The 25,957-nt window shown below is 42.8% G+C and overlaps 1 protein-coding gene across 2 annotated transcripts in view; it reads right to left on the bottom strand.

Annotated features, from left to right (window-relative positions):
* LOC140211780 (uncharacterized) overlaps positions 1-21,883 on the bottom strand; it is a 61,345-nt gene extending 39,462 nt beyond the window's left edge. The window contains exons 1-3 of one of the 2 annotated variants that reach the window (XM_072281956.1): positions 21,479-21,883; positions 20,692-20,763; positions 12,162-13,190 (exon numbers count right to left, since the gene is read on the bottom strand). In XM_072281956.1, the coding sequence (XP_072138057.1) occupies positions 12,162-13,010 (849 nt within the window). In that variant the 5' untranslated portion in view covers positions 13,011-13,190; positions 20,692-20,763; positions 21,479-21,883. The remainder of the gene's footprint in view (positions 1-12,161; positions 13,191-20,691; positions 20,764-21,478) is intronic. The other variant, XM_072282033.1, reaches the window with a different exon arrangement.
* Between the last annotated feature and the right edge of the window lie 4,074 nt (positions 21,884-25,957).

Consider the following 25,957-nt stretch of genomic DNA (forward strand, 5'->3'; position numbering starts at 1 on the left):
GTCAGTTAGTCAAATGTTTATCTTAGTATATAGTATATATTTTACCTCTCCATGCATATAAAATACTTAAGAAACATTTGTTTCAGCGCTGGGCTTGGGAACGGAAGTTCCCGAGTTTGATCCGGTGACAGATCGCTCCCAAGTCCTAAGGTCCAAGGCACTGAGACAGGTTAAATAAGGTCCGGGGTTCCGCTGGGTCCTAAGGTCCAAGGCTTTGAGACAGGTTGAATAAGGGACTTGAGCATCCGCGTTTTCTGGTATCCGCGAGGGGTCCCGGAATCAATCCCTCGCGGATAAGGAGGGCCGACTGTATACAGCTTCAAACGAACTGAACCAAACACATGGTAAATGACTTATTGGAATAAATATAGAACGTCACTGTCACTGTAAAACTTCAGTAACTTGTCTTTCTGTCTATTTAAATCATATCCAGTGGTAGGTCCGACACTATTTTCTTCAATAAGATGCCGCACAGACGCACCACAATCAAGCTTCTGCAATAACTCCACTTTCTGCGTTACTGATAAAGAAGATTCCTTCTCTTGTTCTCATTGTTACCTATAGGGGTATCTGCAGCGCTTTTTGAGATTTTCACAGTGAAATTAAACACAAAGTCAACAGTGAACACAAAATATCAGCGAACAGCAAATGCACGTGTAACCAGTACGAGCGCTGAGCCACAACTGACGTCTGGCAGCCTCTGCTAGTGCTGCCACGTCACACCTGAGTGACGTCAGCTGTTGGTGAAAAAAAACTTCGGTTTTTGGAGCTTTTTGGATTTCAGAATTTTGGATAAAGGAATGTGCACCCGTAGTGGGTTCAAGAACATTTTCAACCTCTCACTACTACAGTTGGAAGTTCCCACCTACTTCAAAAGGGCAACAATTACACCAGTGCCCAAGAAGAGTGTGAGCTGCCTTAATGACTATCACCCAGAAGCACTCACATCTATGGTGATGAAATGCTTTGAGAGGTTGGTCATGGCTAGAATCAACTCCTGTCTCAGTAAGGACCTGGACCCACTGCAGTTTGCCTATCACCACGATAGGTCTACGGCAGACACAATCTCAATGTCTCTTCGTATGGCCTTGGATCACCTGGACAATACAAACACCTATGTCAGGATGCTGTTTGTTTACTGTAGCTCAGTGTTTAACACCATCATTCCTACAGTCCTGATCAACAAGCTACAGAACTTGGGTCTCTCTACCTCCCTCTGCAATTGGATCCTCGACTTCCTAACCAGAAGAACACACACTGTGTGGGTTGGTAACAGTATCTCCTCCTCACTGGCAGGATCTCATTTGAAGAGGAGGAGGCATACAGGAGCGTGATATACCAGCAAGTTGAATGCTGTCGCAGCAACAACCTTGCACTCAACGTAAGTAAGCCCAAAGAGCTGATTGTGGACTTCAAAAAGGGTAGGACAAGGGAACTTTAACCAATCCTCAGAGGGATCAGGAGGTGGAGAGAGTGAGCAATTACAAGTTCTTGGGTGCCAAGATCTGAGGGTCTAACCTGGACCCAAAATATCGATGCAGCTGTAAAGGCGGCGAGGCGACAGCTATGTTTCATTAGGAGTTTGAAGAGATTTGGTTTGTTATGTAAAACACTCAAAAACTTCCACAGATGTGCAGTGGAGAGCATTGTGACAGGTTGCAACACTGTCTAGCAGGTGGGTTGGGGGCAACTTCAAGGGATCGAAAGAAGCTACAGAAAGTTGTAAAATTAGTCAGCTCCATCGTGGGTACTAGCCTCCGTAGTATCCAAGACATCTTCAAGGCGTGGTTTCCCGGAAAGGCGGTGTCCATCATTAATTACCCTCATCACCCAGTACATGCCCTCTTCTCAATGTTACCATCAGGAAAGAGATACAGAAGCCTGAAGGCACACACGCAGATTCAGGAACAGCTTCTTCCCCTCTGCCATCCGATTCCTAAATGGACACTGAACCCGTGAACACTACCTCCCTTTTTTATTATTTGTTTTTGCACTATATACAACACACACACACACACACACACACACTTATTGTAATTGACTTATCTATTTTTCGACATTATCATGTATCGCATTGTACAGCTGCCGCGAGGTTAGCAAACTTCACAACATATGCCGGTGATAATAAACTTGATTCTGAATTCCCCTGCTGTTGGTCTATACCATGAGTAATTTACAGTAACCAGCTATAAACTAGCAGGACTTTGTGACATGGGAGGGAAATGAAGTACAGAGGGAAAACCCAGACAGACACAGAACAAAAGGGCAGAACCGAACTGTGATTACTGAGGCAGTAGTACTTTATCATGTACCTATTGAAATAGATGAACCAGCAGCCAAAATGAAGCAAGGGCGTGCTATAAATTTTTTTTTAAAAAGTATACTTTTAACTACAGCATAGATATGTCAAGACAAACTCATAACCATATGGAATTAAGTACATCTCCACAATAAAATTCCTGACAGATTTACGAGATAGTGGCTACTTTGTTCTTGCATTTAATGTCCAGAAGACTTCCGTTAACATTAAGTCCATCTGGATTAATCTCAGCAGAAGCATTTCCTGATTACAATTTGTACTGTTATCTGTCCAAGTATCTTAAGGGTCTGGAAGTTGGATAAATACAAACATTTCAATTCCCATGCACATGTTAACTAAGTTAATTACCCTGCTGGAAGACAGTCCCAAAGAATTCCGTGAATGGACCAGTGAAGTATTGGTGTATTTTGAGCACCTTAGCTCAGTTCTTCAAGCACATAGAATGAGTCATTTAGCCTGCATGCTGGGATTTATCAGATTAGGTGTAAACAGCAACATTTATACTGAGGACTAAGCAGAGAATTTGAGACGGAGCTTTTAGAAAATTTCCAGTGATACATGTCATGAAATGTGTTGTTTTGTGGAAGCAGTGCAATGCAACAAAATAATTACTATAAATTACAAAATAAATAAATAGTTCAAAAGGCAAATAACAAGGTAGTGTTCATGGACTGTTCAGAATTCTGATGGTGGAGGGGAAGAAGCTGTTAAGACATTGAGTGTGGGTCTTCAGGCTTCTGTACCTCCTCTCTGATAGTAGCAATGCAAAGAGGGTGTGTCGCAGATGGTGAGGGTTTTAGATGATGGATGCTGCCTTCCTGAGACACTGCCCCTTGAAGATGTCTTTGCTGGTAGGGAGGATTCTGCTTGTGGTGAAGCTGGATGCACCTATAGTCCTCCGCAGTCTGTTGCAATCATGTGCATTGGAAGCTCCATACCAGGCAGTGGTACAACCGGTCAGCTCTTTGCCATACATCTGTAGAAATCTGAAAGAGTTTTTGTCATCCCTCAAACTCCTAATAAAGTTAAGCGGCTGGTGTGCCTTCTTCACGACTGCATCAGTGTGTTGAGCCCAAGACAAATCCTCTGAGACACTGATGCCCAGGAACTTCCCCCACACTCAAACATTGAGTGTGAGGCTGCTGTTGTGACAGTACTCAGCCAGCAAAGCTATCTCACTCCCGTGCACCTACTCATCAAAATCAGATTCTACTGTCAAGTGGTGTCATTGACAAATTTATAGATGGCATTTGGCAGTGTAGAGCAGAGCAATGGGCTATGCACTTTCTAAACACCCAGTCAGAATGTTTACCCTTCCACTATCAAAAGTCCAGTCAATGTCAACAACCTAACATACCCAGCGAGACAGAAAATATAATTATGGTGACTATTCAATATTTAACAGCCATGCACTTAAGGTCAAACTTCAACTTGCAGGGAGTAAGGTTTCACTTGACGCTGAAGAGGAGAAATGCTCAATGACATTTAAAGTTTTTGGATGAAAGAGTAACTCAGTGTAGGAGGTAGAATTTTGACTGACTGGCTAACAAGGAACAACTGCCAAATAGGGGCTTCTCCTGGAATGGAAGTGACCTGACTTGGTCCAACCAAGCAGAGTTCCCTCCCAAGAAGGCCCACCAGCACATTTACTTCCTGAGAAAGCTAAAGAAATTTGGGCTGTCCCCTAAAACCCTCACTAATTTTTATAGATGCACCACAGAAAGCATTCTTCTAGGGTGCATCACAACCTGGTATGGAAGTTGTCCTGTCCAAGACCGGAAGAAGCTGCAGAAGATCGTGAACACAGCCCAGCACATCACACAAACCAATCTTCCGTCCTTGGACTCACTTTACACTGTACGCTGTCGCGAGCAGAGCTGCCAGGATAACCAAGGATACGACCCACCCAGCCAACACACTTTTCGTCCCTCTTCCCTCCAGGAGAAGCCTCAGAAGTCTGAAGACTCGCACCGCCAGATTTGGGAACAGCTTCTTTCCAACTGTGATAAGACTGCTGAACGGATCCTGACCTGGATCTGGGCCGTGCCCTCCAAACATATGGACCTGCCTCTTGGTTTTTTTGCACTACCTTACTTTCCCTTTTCTATTTTCTATTTATGATTTATAATTTAAATTTTTAATATTTACTATCGATTTGTACTCCAGGGAGCGCGAAGCACAGAAGCAATATTGCTGTGATGATTGTACACTCTAGTATCAATTGTTTGGCGACAATAAAGTAAAGCAAAGAACTGGTAACTAAGAGACTGACAGTATTTATAGAAAGAGAATTAATGTTTTAGGTTAAAGAGCCTTTGTCAGACAGCAAAAGAGAAAGTACGTTAAAGCTGGTAAGGCTGGGTGAGGGATAGCTATGATACAGGGAGCATTTCTGACTATACTAGTTTATACATTCGTTTGTAAACCAAGTGAGTTCATCTGGTCAATGTGGACAGTTACAACAAGACAGATCGTGAACAAATATAAAGTCAATAAAAAGAATTGTTTGCAAGTAAACATGCAATTACAGGAATGTTAAGGTTGCAAAATGAAAGACTCTTGAATATATCACATGTGGTTTGGCCAGTTCTGATGTAGACAGAGAAAACATGTCATCTCAAGTCAGAGAAATCTGTGTTGAGCCCTTAAGGCTATTCTGGCCAAATAGACGAGAGGGTGCTGTCCTTAACTTTTGGCCACTTTTATGAGTAAAAGATGGTTAGGCTAGGCCTGAAGAGCGAAAATATCTTCTATAAAGCATACAAGATCCCAAAAGGTCTCAATTTAAAAGGTCTCCATTAAAAAAGAGTTGCTCAATTATGGTACAATGAGGCAGTTTTGTTTTTCCCACTCAGAAGATTTCAAGTCTTTGAAGATTGACTCCTCAAAGGGGGAGGGAGCACAGCTTCTGAGGCAGAAGTAGATAGATAATTGATAAATAAGTTTGTGCAAGTTTGCTGTGCGGTGTTTAAATTTGTATTCATGACCTTATGAAAAGGCAGAGATGGATTGATGAGTTGAGTGATCTAATCCTGCACTCATTTTTACAAAGTGATGGGTGCAATCTTGGGATAAGCATGTTAGATCCAATCTAAAAACAGTTTCATTTTTCAGGTTCTTTTATCAGAAGGACGTAACAGTGTTTCCTCTGATCGGGAGAGATGTAGATCTTGATACAACGTTAATGCAGTGGAGCAGATTAGAAAGGCAGAAGAAACATATAGGTATGGCACAGTTTAACTGGGCAAAGCAAAGCAAAGGGAAAACGTGAAGCTCCTTCAGCTCACAATCAGACAAAGATCAGAATTGGATTTAATATCATCAGCAAATTTCGTGAAATTTGTTAACTTTATGGCAGCAGTACAATGAAATACATGATAAATAAATATAGAGAAAAAACTGAGTTACATTAAGTGTATGTATGTGTATATATATATGTCTATTAATAGTTAAGTGTGGTCAAGCGGTTAAGGCATTGGACTAGTAACCTGAAGGTCGTAAGTTCGAGCCCCAGCCAAGGTAACGTGTTGTGTCCTCGAGCAAGGCACTTAATCACACATTGCTCTGCGATGACACTGGTGCCAAGCTGTATGGGTCCTAATGCCCTTCCCTTGGACAACATTGGTGTTGTGGAGAGGGGATACTTGCAGCACGAGCAACTGCTGGTCTTCCATACAACCTTGCCCAGGCCTGCGTCCTGGAGAGTGAAGACTTTCCAGGTGCAGATCCATGGTCTCGCAAGACTAACAGATGCCTTTACTAGTTAAGTTAAAATAGTAGTGCAAATAAAGTAGTAGTGAGATGGAGATCATGGGTTCAATGCCCATTTTGAAATCAGACAGCAGAGGGGAAGAAGCTGTTCCGGAATCACCGAGTGTGTGCCTTCAGGCTTCTGCACCTCCTTCCCAATGGTAACAGTGTGAAGAGGGCATTTCCTGGGTGGTGGGGATCCTAAATGATGGGTGCCACCTTCCTAGGGCACTGCTTCTTGAAGATGTCTTGGATACTCCAATGGGGAACTGCCTAATTTTACAACTTTCCACAACCTATTGCAATCTTGTGCAGTAACTCCCTCCCCCCACCATACCAGGCGGTGATGCAGTCAGTCAGAATGTTCTCCACAGTACAGTTGTAGGATTGACATGGATGTAGTGGAAAAGTGACCAGACGTTAATGCACAGACCCAATTTCAAATTCCAACATAGCAACTATCAAAAATCTGGAACTTGGGAAGACAAGAACTCTGGTAATAATGACCAGTATAGGACTGTTACATCTGGTTCAGCGGCACCCTTCTGGAATACAAAATCTGCCAACTGTACCCATTCTGGTGCCTTGTGTTTCACTGTTAAGTGCCTTCAAATGGCTTAGCAAATGCCATCACTGTCATTTTCAAATAGAGAAAATAATAAAAGCATACAACTCAGACTCATAGCTCTGAAACATGGATGGGTTTTCAGCTGAAGTGGGGTCCAGAGTATTTCTAGATTCTCTGCCCCCTTTAAATTCACTGATTAAAGTAAAAGAATCAAAATGAAGCCTGTGCATTAATAGGAGTAACACCCAGTCAGCCAGAACTACCAAACTAGATTACTGGAATTTTACTGCATTTGATACAAGTCAGAAGTATAGTGAAATATTCTTCACGAACATATGGCCAACAACTTTCAAGAAACTCAGCACCATCCAGGACAGAGCAGTCCTGTTGATTGGTACCCGCAATCACTGCCCACCAATGCTCCCCACCATTAACCTATAGTAGCTGCAGTATGCACCAGCCTCAAACTATTGCTCACCCCAACACTTGCCCTGCAACCTCAAGGTGTATGGCAAAGCATCACTGCATTGCTCCCCCAAGTCACACGCTATCCATACTCAAATATCAGTGGGTGCAAATCCTTGTACTTCCAACTCAATGGGTCGAAGAGAATATCTTCAGTTCAAGGAAGATGCCCATCACCACCTTCTCAAGAGCAATCAGAGACGAGCAATAAACACTGGCTTTGCATGTGACACCCAAAATGGACAGAACTAATGGTGTCCAGTTTCATTGACTGGACGATCCGCACTGCCTTGAAAAAGTATTCAGCCCCCACAACTATTTTCACATTTTACTGTCTCATTTTCTAAATTTAAAATGTATTGAAGTAGGATTTTTGAGCTAAACTACAAAATATTGTGCATCATGTCAAATCAAAAGAAAAATTCCAACACCTGTCAATAGATTAAAAATAAAAAAGACAAAATTGGAGGCTGGAAAAGTATTCTTCCCTTCTGTAATTACTACATTAACTTTATTCAGGTGCAGTGTATTACCTCACCAACTCACCCAATTTGTTGATGTTGAAAATCGCAATTTTCTACCTGAATAAATACCCTTTTCTTCTGTAAGTCCAACAGTATGGTAGATTTTCAAGAGACCAAACCAAAATGAAGACAAAAGAGCATTCAAAGCAAGTCAAGGAAATGATAGAGAAGCACAAATCTGGGGAAATAGGGGTCGCCAACCCGTTGATATTTGAGACTTTCCCAGTAGATCCCGAAAAAAATCAAAAATAAATACACAAATACTGTTGTAATGTGAGCATTATAAAAATAAGTAATACTAATTAGGATAATGGTAATATAGCAATACTTTTGCTACAAAGCTGTTTGTAAAGAGAGATTGTTTCTGGGTTGTGGGGTTTTAGTTCCGTTCTTTCTGCCCAGTGCGCATGTGTGTAGCTCCCCCGCCATGAACTGCGTTTTCAGCGTAGCTTGTGCTGCATCAAAGTGACCAATTAAATCGGATACGCAGTGGTCCCCAACCATCGGGCCACGAAGAATGCAGCGGTACAGCAGTAGTCGGAACGCACCCAGCACATCTTTAAGAAAAAAGCTGAAATAAACAAGCTAATTAATTAGGTGCCACCTGGCATGTAAATGTTGGCCCAGATCAGAGGCAATTACTACTGATGGGGCCCCAGCAATGCGCAGTGTGCGTTGGGTTTTATAGCACTAAAAGTCAGTGCCTACTTCGGGTCAACTTACCTATGTGAAATTGCATTTCCACAGATGAAAAATTATTAAATCTAAGTACAGGAACTGTCTTACTGACAGACACCTCACAGACTGTTTCAGACTGGTTGTCTGTAGTTATGAGCCAAATTTCAGGGAACTAGCAATAAGTATTCAGCCCCAGTCATCACACTGAGTGCAACAGTCAACTTTTATTCATTTATTTTTCGTGTTGAAATAAAATTAAATAATGAAACTTAGAATTTAAGGTGTGAAGTACTGTAATATTGTTAAAGAAAGATATGCTAGTTACAGTGTTTTCTTGTTTAAATTAATTTGAAAGTTTGACAAAAGTATTTTGTGTAATTCAAATACAATTAGCCCAAATAAAAGGCCTCAAATTGGCAGTACAATCTGAGTTGTTCTTTTCTCTAAACAATTTAGTAGGTAGATCCTACCTTTCACTAAGGTTGAGGTAGGGGATCTTGGGCTTAAAAAGGTCGGTGACCACTATGGGGAAAGGTACAAGACCATCTCAAAGGCACTGAACATACCTCGGAGCTTAGTGCAGCCCATTGTGAAAATGTGGGAAAAATATGAAACCACAGCTATGCTGCCTAGGTCAGGCTGCCCCTTTCAAATCCTGGATGAAAACCTGCTAGCCTCTGCCAGAAAGCTTAAATTGGGGAGGAAGTTGGCCCCACACTGCCAGAGCAACCATGGTGTGGCTCAAATGAAGAAAATTGATGTCCTGACTGCCCCAGTCAGATTCCTGACCCTAACACAATTAAACATCCGTCAAGACCTCACGAATATTGTCCACTGCTGTTCCCGACTAACCTGGCACAACTTGAGCAATTTTGGAAGGAGTAATGGGCAAATCTTGCTCCATCGCGTTGTGCAAAGCTACCAGAGATTTATCCAAAAAGACTATTGGCTTTAATAGCTACGAGAGGTGGTTCAACAAAGTACTGAGTAAAACAAAATGAATACTTTTGAACTGCTGGCATTTTAGTTTTTGAATTTTTAATTTTTCATGCTTTACAATTTTTCCTGTTTATTTTGGGGCTCTATTATGAAAATTGATTCACATGCAATTCACAAATAAAAAATTCTCAGTTAAATTGATCAAAATCCCTGGTTGTAACACTCATTTATGTGAACAACGAATCAGGGTAGAATACTTTTACAAGGCACTGCAAGTTATCCAGTGAATAAAACTACACATACTGGAAATCTGAAATAAAAACAAAATGTTGCAAAGATATTGGTGAGCTGCATCTGCAGAAAAAGAAACCCAAATGTTTCAGACTGAAAACCCATCTGAGCTGAAACATTAATTATTCCTCTAGTGACAGATACTGTCTGACCTGTTGAGTACTAGGAATTTTTTGTTTTATTTGATATCACTTGCATCTTTAATGTTTCTGCCCTTTGCTCCCCACAAGTAGTTCATAAAATGAATTATTTCTCCCATACCTAGTCCTAGCAGAGCTTTAACTTCTGTGCTTAAAGACTACAATGCAGACTTCACTGCGCCAGTGTTCACATTTAGCACAATTAGACCTTGCTTTCCCCTGTCAATTACACACACTTCAGATAACTCCAAGGAATATTTGACACACCAGTCAGTTGGCTCTTCCCCTTGCTAACAAGCCAAAGTTACCTTCAGTTCATTGCAATTACTTATCCATCTTCTTTCACACTCAAATGCAGTTCAACTTAGGAGATGGGTCTCTTGTGACATTGGCACCTTCACTTAAAAAGAGTCACTCTGCCCTAAACTATCCCCCATTTCCATTCCATTACCTCCAGATCTTTCAAATCAGACACTGAAATAATTCCAATCAGAAATCACAGATGGCTTCTATAACTGCTCTATAACCCATATAACCCTTGGTATCTCTGACATGGTAAATACAATCTTCTGTCAATACCATCCTTCCATTCTCCAAAAAACTGGATTTCAAGTCCAACTCCCTCACCACCTGTCCATCACAGTTCCACTTCCCTGTAGAGGGAACATTGGTTTTAAATGGAGCCAATTACAAAACAAGCTATAATTGAAAAGAGGAACAATGGTGGTTACTGGAAACTAATGATAAAACCATCTTGAGATAAGAGTGAAGGGAAGGGATATTAATGCTCACTCTCCAGCAGACAGAGACAGTTTCTAATTGTGGGTTGCCATGGAGTGAATGGGAGGAACTGAGAGGACATCTATGAAACTCTGACATGCAATTATGACGCCATAGTAGTTTTGAACCAAGCATGGCCAATCACAAGTATGACCAATGGCAAAACAAATTTGAAAGGAAAAAGCCCCTAAGGTGATTGATTCACAAAGGTACGCGGGTTAGAGAATGTTCTCTCCTAGCCACTATGTCTGGGGAAGTAGAAGGGTGGTCAGTGTTGAAATGGAGGTTCGAGTTCAAGGCAGAATCTCTCTCTTAAGTGACTTTGGTATAACCTCCCACCTTGATATAGACTTGGTTTCCTCTTCCATTGCACTCCTGAATGCTACAACTTGTTCAATAGCTTCCATTATTTAATTTCTATTCTCCTTTTAGCTCCTTGAACTTGGCTCAGTGGATAGGGCTCATTAGTCTTATAAATGCATTTTCAGACAGATGCTATCCAATGTCATCCAGCAGTAGTTTCTCTTCTATTCATCCAGCCAATTTCTTACCTTTTGCCAATTTTAACCTGGTTATTCTGCGACCCACAACTTAGATACCCAAAGGGTACAACACTCTTGCTCAGTGATGATACTAGATTCAATATCCACATAAAAGCGTTACTAGATTGAAAACTAGCAACAATTTAATTTGTTCCTGACTACTGGGGGCATTTTTTGCATTATTACAGCAAATCCATCAGTACAAGTTGTTAATTAACAACTAAGCTTTGTAATTTAACTTGACATTCCCAGTAATCCAGAATTTACAGCCTTGTAGCTCAGTTCCTAATACTTCCTCACTACAGGAAGAACATGGTACAGAAAGGGTGCAGACGAGATTTACAAGGATGTTGCCTGGATTCGGGAGCTTGCCTTATGAGAACGGGTTGAGTGAACTTGGCCTTTTCTCCTCGGAGTGATGGAGGATGAGAGGCAATCTGATAGAGGCGTACAAGATAATGAGAGGCATTGATTGTGTGGATAGTCAAAGGCTTTTCCCCAGGGCTGAAATGGCTAGCACGAGAGGGCATAGTTTTAAGGTGCTTGGAAGCAGGTATGGAGGTGATGTCAGGGGTAAGTTTTTTTTTAAAAACGCAGAGGGTGGTGAGTGCGTGGAATGGGCTGCCAGCGGCGGCGGTGGAGGCAGAAACGATAGGGTCTTTTAAGAGACTCCTGGGTGGCTACATGGAGCTTAGAAAAATAGAGGGCTATGGGTAAAGCCGAGGTAGTTTTAAGGTAGGGACATGTTCGGCACAGCTTTGTGGGCCGAAGGGCCTGTATTGTGCTGTATGTTTTCTATGTTTCTATGTTTCCATCTAGTACTTCACAAAATCTCAATCAGTAATTTTCCATTTTTAAAATTCATTGAAACACCTTGCTGCTATCAGCATTATTTTACTTATAATGAAGGAACAAGTTCTGAAGATTTTAAAAACTGCTAAAAGGTTTCTGGAGAAAGAAGATGCCTAGTCAATGTAGGGATTACCAGCAGAAATACACCATTGCAGATGCCTGAAATAAGGTAAAAATACAGAAAATGTTGGTACACTCAAAAATCGGACTGTTTTCCAACACCCTGATATGTTGCATTTTCAGTATTTTTGTGATTACATTTTACCAATTTTAATGACAATCAGTATTTATGAAAGAAGTTGCCATTCTGACCTTCAAAGCAGAATTTGCAGAGAGAATCTCCTGGATTTGCAAAAGTGACGAGGAAGTAGGGCACAGAACACCACCTGCATCAAAGTCGGAAGTTGCAGTTTCTCTGCAGTCACTCTGAAAAGTGCTTTCCACGAACCAGTCATTATTCTCACATGGTGTCCATTTTAGTGTGGAGTCTGCAAAACCAACACACTGGCCTGGATTGTCGTTGGCATCCCTAGAAACGTCTAATTTTGAAGTGCTGACCGATTGTGCACAAGCATTGGCTGCTGATACAGAGAGTTTGGATTCACCGTCAAATTCATCCCGTGTATGAGATTTATGGCCCTGGCCGGGAAAGGGATGATGGTTCCTGAAGTTGTCATTAAAAACATTGCTGCTCTGCTGCAGGGAATGCTCTTCCACAGAACTATTCTCTTCTATCACGGGAAACCCACAAGTACCAACACCCTGCTGTAGAACAAGAGGCGTTTTACAATAACTTGCAAAGTCACTCCATATATCATTACTTCCTTCCTCCATCCATGCACTCGATAATTCTTTTGGCAAAACATTTTTCTGTTTGTCCTCCGCCAAATCGGCCCCGGCTAAAATGGGCTTCTCGTCTGAAACAGCATCCTCCATGTAGATTACATGACCAGCAACATTTGACTCCTGAGAATCCAATGCTTCAGAATCAAAAGATATATTAGCATCTGATTTTATTGTCTCTCTTTTGAAGGCTTCCTTAGGTTTAAGATATATTTGATTTGCTAATGGATTACTGACATCTAATCCACAGTCATCCAATGGAACAGAAATTTCCACATTTCCATTTATTTCTTTTTGTTTCATGGAGTGTCCTGCCATGTTCCAGGAAAAAATATTTGCATTCTAATTTTCTTCATCTTGTTGGAAAATTGCTGCTGGTAATCTTTCTCAACACGGTATAAAAGCAGTTATGTTGATGGTACATAGTCGTCAAAAATATTAGTTTGGAGTTTTAACACATTCAGAAATTGAAAGTGGTTCACAAAGGACTTAATGGTTCTGAAGAAAAAATGGAAAATTATCTTCAGTATTTTGTTTTCAAGTTTACAGCTAAAATTAGTTTAGAGGTAAAACTAGTAATAATGTAACTTTAAGAAAAATTAATGATTTGAAAACAGCATTTGCACAACATGGACATTACTTTTCAATTATACATTAGTCACATTAAATTATTAAATAGAATAGATTAGCCTCTAATTGTATTGTTTTCACATGATCTTCAGGATTTATGCTAATAGTTAGCTTAGTCTGTTAAAAATATAAACATTAGGAAGTGAAAGGTTGCTGTAATATCAGATACTGAATTAAAAACGCAAGCAAAGGGCTATTCTAACCAGGCTAACATCAATTCTGGCACAATAGCTATCTTCCAATGGTCCATTTGAAAAGCTTACCACCACCTTTAAGGACTCTGGATGGACAAGATACCGCCTACGCTTTATACAAGCCTTAACAGCAAGGACTGAGGCTCTGCAAAAGTCAGAAGACATACGACAATCAAGCCCAACATTCTCAATGGCAGCCACTGATAATGCCGGAGGGAGTAGAAACCCTTGCCAGAGATAAGCTGTACCACCAAGATCCCCAGAGTACCTCAGGTCAATAATTTCTACTCTATTTTAGCATTAAACTGTTTTCTGTGCTTTTTCTTACACTGTAGAAGACTTAAGTGAATAATCTGTTACTGATGGTACTTTTGAAAGAATGCTAATCAGCACAATAAAAATATTGTACATTTAATTTTCATAATACTGCCATTGCACCTTTCTCCATATTTGCATAAAAATAAAGCTTTGTTTGATATTTCGTTTGATAGACGACACCTCTGACAACACAGCAACTCTTAGTACAACAACAAAATGCTCTAACATATGATTTTCTGCTTTAAGGACCAAGGGAATTACAAATGAATGAAATTGAATTCAAAAGAAAAGTGTTATTTATCTTTGGAAAAATACGAGTAAGAAATTCAGGCAGCATCTATGGAGATGAATAAACAGTCGAGGATTCTGGCTGAGACCTTTGATCGGGGCCGGAAAGGAAGGGGAAATTCATTAAATTCATTATCAATGTACATATTTGTCACCACATACAACCCTGCGATTCACTTTCTTATGGGCACGTGCAGTAAATAGCAAGAAACAATAGAATTAATGAAAGATCATACCCAATTAGAAAGACAAGCAACCAAAAAAGAACAAAATGTGCCAATACAGAAAGCAAAAAGAAAAAAAAAATCGAGAACATTAGATAAAGAATCCTTGAAAGTGAGTGAAGTTCTTGTGGAAACTGTTCAGTGATGGGGTGAGTGAAGTTATCCTCTCCGGTTCATGAACTAATGGTTGGGGGGTAATAACTATTCCTGAACTTGAGCGTGTGGATCTTAAGGCTCCTGTACCTCCTTCCTGATGGAAGCAGTGAGAAAACAGCATGGCTTGGATGGTGGGGGTCCTTGATAAAGGATGATGTTTTCTTGCAACAATGATCCATACAGATGTGCCCAGTGGTGGTAAGGGCTTTACCCATGATGGACTGGGCCATGGCCACTACGTTTTGTAGGTTTTTCTATTCAAGGGCATTGGTGTTTTCATAGTAGGCCAGGATACTCTCCACCACAAATCTACAGAAGTCTGTCAAAGTTTCGGCTGACATCCCGACTCTTCATGAGCTTTTAAGAAAGTAGAGGCACTGCTGTACTTTCCTCGTGATGGTACTTGTGTGAGGGACCCAGGACAGATCATTGGAAATGATAACACTGAGGAATTTAAAGTTGATGACCCTCTCCACCTCTGATCCTCCAACAGACCTCCTGTAGTCAATAATCATCTCCTTTGCTTTGCAGGAGAGATTGTTGTTGTGGCATCACCCAGCCATATTTTCAATCCCCCTCCTATATGCTGATTCGTCACCACCATTGATGAGGCCAATGACAGTGGTGTCACTTGAAGAGAAAACTTAAATATGGCATTGGAGTTGTGCTTAGCCTCATAGTCAGTAAGTATAGAGTGGGCGGAGCAGGAACTAAGCACAGTCTTGTGGTGCACCAGCGCTGATGTTGATTGTGGAGGTGATGTTGCCAATCCAAACTGAATGGGGTCTGCAAGTGAGGAAGTTGAAGATCCAGTTGCTCAAGGAGGCATTGAGGCCTGGGTCTTGAAGCTTACTGTTTAGTTTTGAGGGGAAACTGGGGAGGGGAGAAGGAGTACAAGCTAGAAGGTGATAGGTGAAGTCAGGTGAGTGGAGGAGAGATGAGGCAAGAAACTGGGAGGTGATGGGTGGAAAAGGAAAGGGCTGGAGAAGAAGGAATTTGATACAAGAAGGGAGTGGAGTATGAGAGAAAGAGATGGAGGAGTGGCACCAGGGGGGAGTGATAGGTGGGTGGGGAGCAGTGGGGGGGGCAGGGTGGGGAAGGGGGAGGGGGGAAATTTACCAGGAGAAATCGATGTTCATGCTATGAGGTTGGAGGCTACCTAGACAGAATGAGGTGTTGCTCCTCAAATCTGAGAGCGGCCTCATTGTGGCAGAAGAGAGGGCTATGGACTGACATAACGGAATGGGAATGGGGAATGGAATTAAAATAGTTAGACACCGGGAAATCCTGCTTTTTGTGGATGGATTAAAGGTGCTCAACAAAGCAGCCCCCCAACCTACATCAGGACTCACCAATGTACAGGAGACTACATTGGGAGCATTGGAGAGAGTAGACAACCCTAAAAGATTCGCAGATGAAGTTTTGCCTCACCTGGAAGGAATATTTCGGGCCATGAATGGAGGCGAGGGAACAGGTACATGAGAAGATGAAGCATTTCCTCCACTTTCAGGGATAAATGTCAGGAAGGAGATTAGTGGGGAGGGGCAAATGTACAAGGGAATCATGACTGTACCTCTTCCTACCATGTCTCCAGTGAAACGGCCATTCCCTTTCCTCTTACCCCACCCTCCACTCTTCGTCTCTGCCACATTTGTTCCCAGGATGGGGATTTCCTTTACAGGGCGTCAGAGTTTACCTTCCTCTGCCACTGTTGCTGCCCTCACCTGCATCTCCATTTCCTGGTAATCCGTGTTTACCTCATTATCCTGCTGCTTTAACAGCGATAGAGTTCCTCTTGTTCTCAACTAGCACCCCATGAGTCTCTGTAACTTCCACTATGCTCAACAGCACCCTGCCACCAAACACATCTTTATCTTCCCCAGCCCCCACTCTCCCCACCTCCTGCAGCGATCGCTCCCTTCGTGATTCCCTTGTCCATTCAGCCCTAACCACTAATCTCCCTCCTGCCACTTACCTCAGCAAACGGAAGAAGTGCTACACCTGCCCATTCACCACTTCCCACTCCTCCATTCAGGGCACCAAACAGTCCTTCCAGATGGAGACGGTTCAGAGAAGATTCTCGAGAATGATTGCAGGAATGAAAGGGTTACCATATGAGGAATGTCTGGCAACTCTTGGGCTGTATTCCCTGGAGTTCAGGAGAATGCGGGCATTCTCACAGAAACATTCTGAATGTTAAAAGGCCTGAACAGATTAGATATGGCAAAGTTATTTCCCATGGTAGCGGATTCTAGGACAAGAGGGCACTACTTCAGGATTGAAGGATGTCCATTTAGAGCAGAGATGCGGAGAAATTAATTTAGTCAGAGCGTGGTAAATCTGTGGAATTTGTTACCACGAGCAGCTGTGGAGGCCAAGTCATTGGGTGTATCTAAAGCAGAGTTAGATAGGTTCTTGATTAGCCAGGGCATCAAAGGGTATGGGCTGAAGGCAGGGGAGTGGGGATGACTGGATGAATTGGGTCAGTCCATGATTGAACAGCAGAGCAGACTTAATGGGCCAAATGGCCTACTTCTGCTCCTATATCTTATGGTCTTATAAGGCAACACTTCACCTGCAAGTCTGTTGGGGTTATCTATCGTATCCGGCCTTCTCTACACTGGTGAGACCCGACATTAACTGGGAGATGCTTTGCGGAGCACCTCCACTTTTTGTGGATGGAGCGGAATTTCCTGGCAGCCAGTCATTTTAGTTCCTATCCCCATTCCAACATGTTGCTCCATGGCCTCATCATCTTCCATGAGGACTGATGAGCAACATTCTGTCTAGGTGGCCTCCAACCTGATGGCATGGACATTGATTTCTCCAATTTCCGGTAATTTTTTCCCCTTTCCCTTCAATTCCCCCCTCTGGCCTTCCTTTCATCTCTTCTCCTCACCTGCCTATCATCTTTCCCTGGTATCCCTCCTCCTTCCCTTTCCGCCATGATCACCCTCCTCTCTTCTTTCTCCAGCCCTTTAACATTTCCACCTATCTCCTTCCCCTCCCCCCACCTCATTTTTCTGGCTTCTTCCCCCTCTCTTTCCTGTCCCGATCAAGGTCATGGCCTGAAGCGTCGACTGTTCATTCATTTCCAGATGCTGCCTGACCTGCTGAGTCCCTCCAGCATTGTGTGCATGTGTTTATTGGGATTTCCAACATCTGTAGAACCTCTTGTTCTCATGTTACACTTATAACACCTTCGAGCTGCTCGAGATAAATCTTGGACCCACTGTAACTAGTGAGATTAGGAATGCCAACAGCAATTTGCTTTTGGTGAAATCGAATGCTAGACCTCAGGTCTGAGCGCAATGCAAGCCAAAATTGGTCAAACCTTTCCAGCTGTTCAACTATAAAAACAGATTGTGCCCCAAATAAAATGACCACATGCACTAAGCCGTAGGAGTCAAACAGAAACTGGGTTTAGGGAGAGTTGAGTAGAAAGAAGAAAGCATGGAAACTGCCCTTTGCCTTACAAGGACCATTGGGCACCCAGTTGTACACTAATCCTACACTAACCTAGTTTACCTTCACCACATTCTTATAATTACACACACAGAAATTTACAGTGCTAACTAATCTAGAAACCCTCATATTTACATAGATTTGCAATGTGGAAGAAACCAGAGCATTTGGAGGAAGTCCATGTGGACACAGGGAGAATATGTAAACTCCACACATATGCAGAGGTCGGGATTGAACATTGGCTATGGAGCGGGCTCTGCTAGCCGTGCCCCCGATGCAATATGGAGTCAGAAATCCCAAAGGGGCTTAAAAGGGAAGGACATTTCTTCTCATAGAATAACCTGGAAAATCACCAGTTTAAGCTAGAGCAAGGAGGAATTTCTTCTTTCAAAGGTTGTGAATCTTTGCAGTTCTCTGCTCGAGAGGGATGTGGAGGCCATGTGAATATATGCAAGTTTGAGACAGACGCACCAATGCTTACGGAGTTGTGCAGGATAGAAACAGACCTTCTGTTGATCAAGATATGCAACTGTTCTAGTCCAATTTGCCTACATTTGACCCATATCGCTCAAAACCGTTCCTATCCATGTACCTGTTCAAATGTCTTCTAAATGTTATTTTACCTCTGTCAACAACGTGTCTACATCGAGCAGCTCATTCCACACATGTACTCCCCTCTGTATGGCAAAGGCTGCCCCTCAGGTTCACCGTACATCCATGCCCTCTAGTCTTAGATTCCTCTATCCTAAGAAAAAGTCTGACCATTCACCTTACCTATGCACCCCCTCATTCTCCCACGTTTTAAAAAAAATGAAGTCCTAGCCTGCCCAACCTATCCCTATAACCCAGGCCCTTAAGTCTTGGCAACATCCTCAAATCTTTCTGCACTCTTTCCATCTTAATGGCATCTTTCCTATAGAAGGGTGAGTGGAACTAAACACACAACCCCAAGTCCAGCATCAGTAATGTCTTGTACTACAACATAATAGCCTAACTTTTTTTATTCAGTGTTCTGACTGTTGCAAACCATTGTGCCAAAAGCCTTCTGCACCTCCCTGTCCACCTGTGACACAATTTCCATGGAATTATGTACTTGTACTCCTAGTTCCCTCTTTTCTACATCGCTCCCTAGGGCCCCACTTGTTTGACTTCCCAAAATGCAACACCATTTATTAAACTCGATTTGCCGGTTCCCTGGCTGACTTTCCCAGCTGATCACGATTCCTTTGTAAGTCCTGTAAACCTTCTTCTCAACAAATTTACTAACCACAACCTTTATATTCTCATTCAAATTGGTGATACGACAAACAATAAGGTGCTCAGCACTAATCCCTGAGGCACACCACTAATCACAGGCCTCCGGTCCAAAAATTGAATTTACCATCTTCTTTTGCTTCCTACCATCAAGCCGATCTTGTACCTAGTTAGCTGGCTCTCCCTGCATCCCATGCAATCCAACCTCCCAGAGTAACCTACAATATAGAGGCCTACCAAAGGCCTTGCTGAAATCTGTTATGGACTACATCTGCTACCTTTCCCTCATTGACCTTCGTCGTTACTTCTTCAAAATACTCAAATTCACGAGATATGATCTCCCGTGCAAATTTGCGCAAGACTTTATTTTGGTGGAAATTCTTAATCCTTTTCAATAACCCAAAATATTTTCTATGATTGGTCCATTTCTATGCATTTTAAATGTCATATTTCTACAAGAGTCTACTCATACTTTTTTGGCACTTTGTATTTCGAAAGCAGACCTCAGCATCAATACCAGTCATTGCCTTTAACCAGAAATTTAACTAGATCAGCTGTTTGGACATCTCATATACAGAAGCAGGTTAGTTACTACAAACTTTGTAAATATCCTACAGTAAGTGACGCACCTCGGTTGCATTCCTGTCTGTAAAAAGCACAAACTGAGGTATAATGGTATTCTCCTTACTTGTCCAGGCGAGACAAGAACAGCCACCTCAGAATCATCCAGCAAAGAAATTCTCTTTGATTTGGCTTATTTAACCACCATCCAACGGTTAAACCATCCATAGCCAGTAAATGTGCTTAGAAGAGGATTTGTTTCAATCCAGTGCTTGTCTTACCACCTAAATACAGAAACACCACCACCATCTGCACGTTAGGCTTCGCATCACAAATTGGCTGGCTCATATACAATATTTACAAACAGCATTCCAGTCAACCCGGCACCCGGCTTCTAACTTAGAACCCAAACACATTCAAGAAGCCTTTCCGAACTAACTATAGGTGAGAGGGGAAAGGGCAATTTGTATGTCGAATGAGGTGCCAGAGTAAAGTGGTTGAATAACAAATTTTAAAAGACAATTGGGCAGGTAGATGGATAGTAAAAATTCATAAGGTTATGGGCCAGAAGCCAGGAAATGGAATTACCTTGGATGGCGCATTTAGGTTGGCACGGACCAACAGGGCCGAAGGGTAAAGCTACCATACAACATTTTCTTGTTTTCAGTTCAGCTCGCTCTCTCGGCAAAAGAAAACTGATCTTAAAGTGATTTTAAAATATTTGTCCATTCCACCATCTGCGGCTCTTTTCAAAAATAAAGACCTTCGGTCACGGGGCTTGAGCTTTGAGATTATTTATGCACAGTCAAACACACAAAATGCTCAATTAAACGGACCATTATTTTGCCATCAACCGCTTTAAACCTAAACCCGAATTTGTTACAAAAATAATTACATTTACCCACTTACCCGCATGCACCAAAAAACCTGACCAGTTGGTAAATAAGTCAGTGTAGCAACAATATTCTTCAACCGTGTATTCTGCAGTAAACAAAATCCTGAGATCATGATCTACTAAAAGATTGTTATCAATCGTTCAAAGCTGTAAACGAACATTCGCGATCGATCGCGGTATCGAATTACTTAACACCCGGAAGTGAGAGGGCTGACGAGGCAATTTCACCCTCTGTCACTGGATTATTGCATGAAGGTGAGATTAAAATGATGATGGTCGAAAACTGACATCATTCCGCTAGGAATTGCCCCGGCCAAGCAGATCCCCTTTACACTTGAGCGCTCACCTCGCCTAACCCATGTCCAGATCTATAATAATGTTTCTTTTCCTACCACTATTTGTCACTTGCCCGGCAGTTTTTACAGAGTAGGAAGAAAATAAGTTATTTCAGATAAAATAAGACATGCAAATGCATATCACTCCTGAAACACTGAATGGATTTGTAACCCTGTTTGATTGAACTCATGGCTGTGGGGACTCTGTAATTAAACTTTTCCAATGTCCATTTTAAAACCTACTGTTTGCGAACGGTCGGGAGGAGGGTTGGCGTTACATTCATCCATAACCCGCACAACTCTCACTGTAATCCTCACCGACTCCAAACCTGGGCAAATTACCTCCAGTATGGAATGTGCGGGGAGGTAACAATTTAACCTGAAAATGAACCGTCGTCGTCAGTGACCCGGCGCCCGGATCGCGGGGAAGCAAGTGCCCCATCACAACTAGACAGTGCTACCGTACCCGAGGCTGACCACCCGATCCGTCAGTCGTCGCCGCCGCCGCTTCAGCGCCTCCGCCTCCACCACTGACTCCCCGCTGCTGTTCTGCCCCTCCCTCCGTCCGTTCCAGCTCCGTCGACAGTACCGCACTATTACTCGGCACCTCCACGGCCGCTCGGCTGAGCTTCGCAGTATCTACCGGTGGCCTCTGCCCAGCCCCGCCTTCACATTTGGACCCGCCTAGCGGAGCGCCGCAAATGTTACTATTTCACTGGGTCATCCAGCCCAAGGTTCCAGCATTTGAAACACAGGTGTCGCGCTGGTGTACGATTCCAGCCACGTTCAGAAATGTGTCCAATCTCATCGTATCACATTTATCTTTCCGCATGAGTCTGATCAGAACAATCGCATTAAACAATGTGGAAGTTTGAAATATGAGATTACGCCAGACAATGGAAATACTCAACAGATTAGACAGTATTCAGGGATGAGGGGAGGCGGAGGGGGAGGAGAGAAGGAAGGGGAGGGAGAGGGAGGAGGGGGAGGGGGGAGGGGAGGGGAGGGAGAGAGGGGGAGGGAGAGAGGGGGAGGGGGAGGGAGAGAGGGGGAGGGAGGGAGGGGAGAGGGGGAGGGGGGAGGGGAGGGGGGAGGGGAGAGGGAGAGGGGGAGGGGGGAGGGGAGGGGGGAGGGGAGAGGGGGAGGGGAGGGGGGAGAGGGAGGGGAGGGAGGAGGGGAGGGGGAGAGGGAGGGGAGGGAGGAGGGGAGGGGGAGAGGGAGGGGAGGGAGGAGGGGAGGGGGAGAGGGGAGGGAGGAGGGGAGAGGGGAAGGAGAGGGAGAGGAGGAAGGGGAGGGGGGTGGAGGGGAGGGGAGAGGGGAGGAAGGGGAGGGGGTTAACTGTTTAACTTAATGCTTTAGCAAGAACACCACTTACTCTGTTAGAACAGATTGCTTATAGATAGCAAAGTGATTTACAAGTAGTATTGAAAAGGCATCAGTCTGAAATATTAACATTACTTCCCAGTAAACAAGCATGCTATTTGAATAACTGAATTTTTCCAGCATTTCCTCTTCTAATTACACGGATTTACTACCTCATTACCATCAGATTTGTGGCACGTTCTGAGGCTTTGCGAGTGGTTCATGATGTGTATTTACATTCAACAAACATGTAGCAAAGCAACACCACACTCCCATGCACTAGCTAGATATAAGTTTATCAGCAGGTGCAAAAAGAAAAGATAAACGATTAAGTTCTGAATTTTCCAATCAGTCCCTGGCATTATAAACGTGACAGTGATGCACCAAGTCAATACCTGACTGCAATCTGAAGCATCTATGCACTACATTGCATGAAAGCTGCAAAGAGCATCACATTTTAAACTCCATCTGGGAACTAAAAGCCTTGAAAACATACCTAACAAAGTGGCTACTGAGTGTTTGGTCATGATCTTCTGCTGCTGTTGCTGATCCACATCAAGGTTTGATATGTTGTGCATTCGGAGATGCTCGTCTGCACACCACTGTTGTAACGTGCGGTTATTTGAGTCATTGTCGCCTTCCTGCCAGTTTCAACCAGTCTGGCCATTCTCCTCTGACCTCACTCATTAACAAGGCATTTCACTTCCAGAACTGATGCTCACAGAATCTTTTTTTGTTTTGATTTTTGCACCACTTTCTGTAAACTCTAGTGGCTGTTGTGCATGATAATCCCAGGAGATCAGCAGTTCCTGAGATACTCAAACCACCCTGTCTGACACCAACAATCATTCCATGGTCAAGGTCGCTTAGATCATATTTCTTTCCCATTCTGATATCTGGTCTGAACAACAACTGAACTTTTTCACCAGGTCTGTATGCTTTTATGCATTGAGTTGCTGCCACACGATGGGCTGATTAGATATTTTCATTATCGAGCAGGCATATCGGTTTACCTAATGAAATGGCCACTGAGTGTACGTGGGTAGGAAATCACAAGCTGAAAACGATCTATTGTCATTACTGCTGCTGCTCTAATCCCATGTCCACCACTTGATGATCTTGCTGAAAGTCTGTTTCCACAAGCCCAAGGCTCCAAATAATTATCATCCAGATAATAACTATGCAGACCAATAAATGTTCAGCTCCTTCGGAGCCTCTCCAACACATGTTAAAGCTTAGAAATGTTTATATGTTAAAATATTATTCTCACATCACAATTTAGTATGATCTTTGGTACACAGATGAACAAAGTCCGAATTTTGCAATGTCTGCAATATGCCTGTCCAAAAGATTGCAGAGAACCATTGACCATTGACCCTGCATGTCTCTTCATCACACGTCTAATTCCAAGTTATCATCAGGATATCAATTACCCAGCAAGTTTTGCAATTAATTAGGGTAACGGGCTTAATTAATCTGAGCCAAGTGTGTTGAATAACCAGCGAAAGCGATCCCACCATTAACAACAATAACAATATCCCCCATAAAAAATGGGAGTCTGATATGTTTGATCTCTGCCTTGTTCAAGAAATTAACTTAGTCAACATAAAATGGTTAATTTCTCAACTTCTTAAATAGAGTAAAAGCTAAGCAGCAAAATCTACACGCCAAGCCATTTCTTCATTAACAATACCCTGGATTTCGTCAGATCGCTGGCAAAGATTGGGCTCCCTCACCTCTGCCCCTCTGACCCTCAACACAGGTTCCCCTCAAGGCTGTGTCCTAAGCCCCCTCCTTTACTCTCTGTATACCCATGACTGTGTCGCCATCCACAGCTCCAATCTGCCAATTAAATTTACTGGTGATCCTACATTGATTGGCCTTATCTCAAATAATAACGAGGCAGCCTACAGAGAAAAAGTCACCACCCTGACACAGTTGTGTCAAGAAAACAACCTCCCCCTCAATGTCACAAAAACAAAGGAGCTGGTTGTGGACTACAGGAGGAATGGAGACAGGCTAACCCCTATTGACAACAATGAATATGAATCTGGGGTTGAGAGGGTGAACAGTTTTAAATTCCTCGGCATATACATCACCGAGGATCTCACGTGGTCTGTACATACTGGCTGTGTGGTGAAAAAGGCAGAACAGGGCCTCTTTCACTTCAGATGGTTGAGGAAGTTTGGTATGGGCCCTCAAATCCTAAGAACTTTCCACAGGGGTACAATGGAGAGCATCCTGACTGGCTGCATCACTGCCTGGTATGGGAACTGTACTTACCTGAGCCGCAGGATTCTGCAGAGAGTGGTGCGGACAGCCCAGCACATCTGTAGGTGTGAACTTCCCATGATTCAGGACATTTACAGAGACAGGTGCGTAAAAAGGGCCCAAAGGATCAATGGGGACCTGAGTCACTCCAACCACAAACTGTTCCAACTGCTACCATCTGGGAAACGGTACCATAGCTTAAAAGCCAGGACCAACAGGCTCCGGGACAGCTTCTTCCATCAGGCCATTAAATTGATTACTTCATGTTTATACAATTGTATTTCTATGTTATATTGACTGTCCTGTTGCATGTGCTATTTGTTATAAATTAAAATAAATTGCACTTTGCACACTTAGACTGAGATGTAATGTAAGGATTTTTACTCCTCATGTATGTGAAGGATGTAAGTAATGAAGTCAATTCAATTCAATTCAATCACATTTGCTTTTATTTTTTTAGAAACTATTCCCCCCCAAATCTCTGTTCCTCTGAATAATACAAGAATCTTGATATTAAATGACCTACCATTCAAATTACAACAGGGAAAAGGGCAATTAAGCCATTAGGTTCTTATCCTTCAAAGGAAATATCCCATGCAACCCCTGCAGGTTTGTAAGACCATAAGATATAGGAGCAGAATTAGACCATTTGGCCCATCAAGTCTGCTCCGCCATTTCATCATGTCTGATCCATTTCCCTCTCAGTCCCAGTCTCCTGCCTTCTTCGCATATCCCTTCATGCCCTGACTAAGCAGGAATCTATCAGCCTCTGTCTTAAATATACCCAATTACTTGACCTGACAGCCGCCTCTGGCAATGAATTCCACAGATTCACTATCCTCTGTCTAAAGAAATTCCTCCTCATCTCCGTTCTAAATAGACATCCTTCTATTCTGAGGCTGTGTCCTCTGGTCTTAGACTTCCCCACCATAGGAAACTTCCTCTCCACATCCACTCTGTCGAGGCCTTTCAAAATTTGAAGTTTCAATGAGGCCCGCCCATCATTCTTCTGAATTCCAGTAAGTTCAGACCCAGAGCCACCAAATGCTCCCCTTATGACAAACCTTTCAAACCTGGAATCATCTTCGTGAACCTCCTTTGAACCCTCTCCAATGTCAGCACATCCTTTCTTAGATAAGGGCTTCAAAACCAATCACAATCCTCCAAGTGAGGATTCACCAGTGCTTTATAAAGCAGCATTACATTCTCAAAATGCTGGAGGAACTCAGAAAGGCCAGGCAGCATCTATGGAAAAGAGTATTGTTGACATTTCGGGTCCAGACCCTTCATCAGGACTGGAGAAAATCAGAGT

The sequence above is a fragment of the Mobula birostris genome, chromosome 1 (genome assembly GCF_030028105.1).
Source record: "Mobula birostris isolate sMobBir1 chromosome 1, sMobBir1.hap1, whole genome shotgun sequence".
Classification (NCBI taxonomy): domain Eukaryota; kingdom Metazoa; phylum Chordata; class Chondrichthyes; order Myliobatiformes; family Myliobatidae; genus Mobula; species Mobula birostris.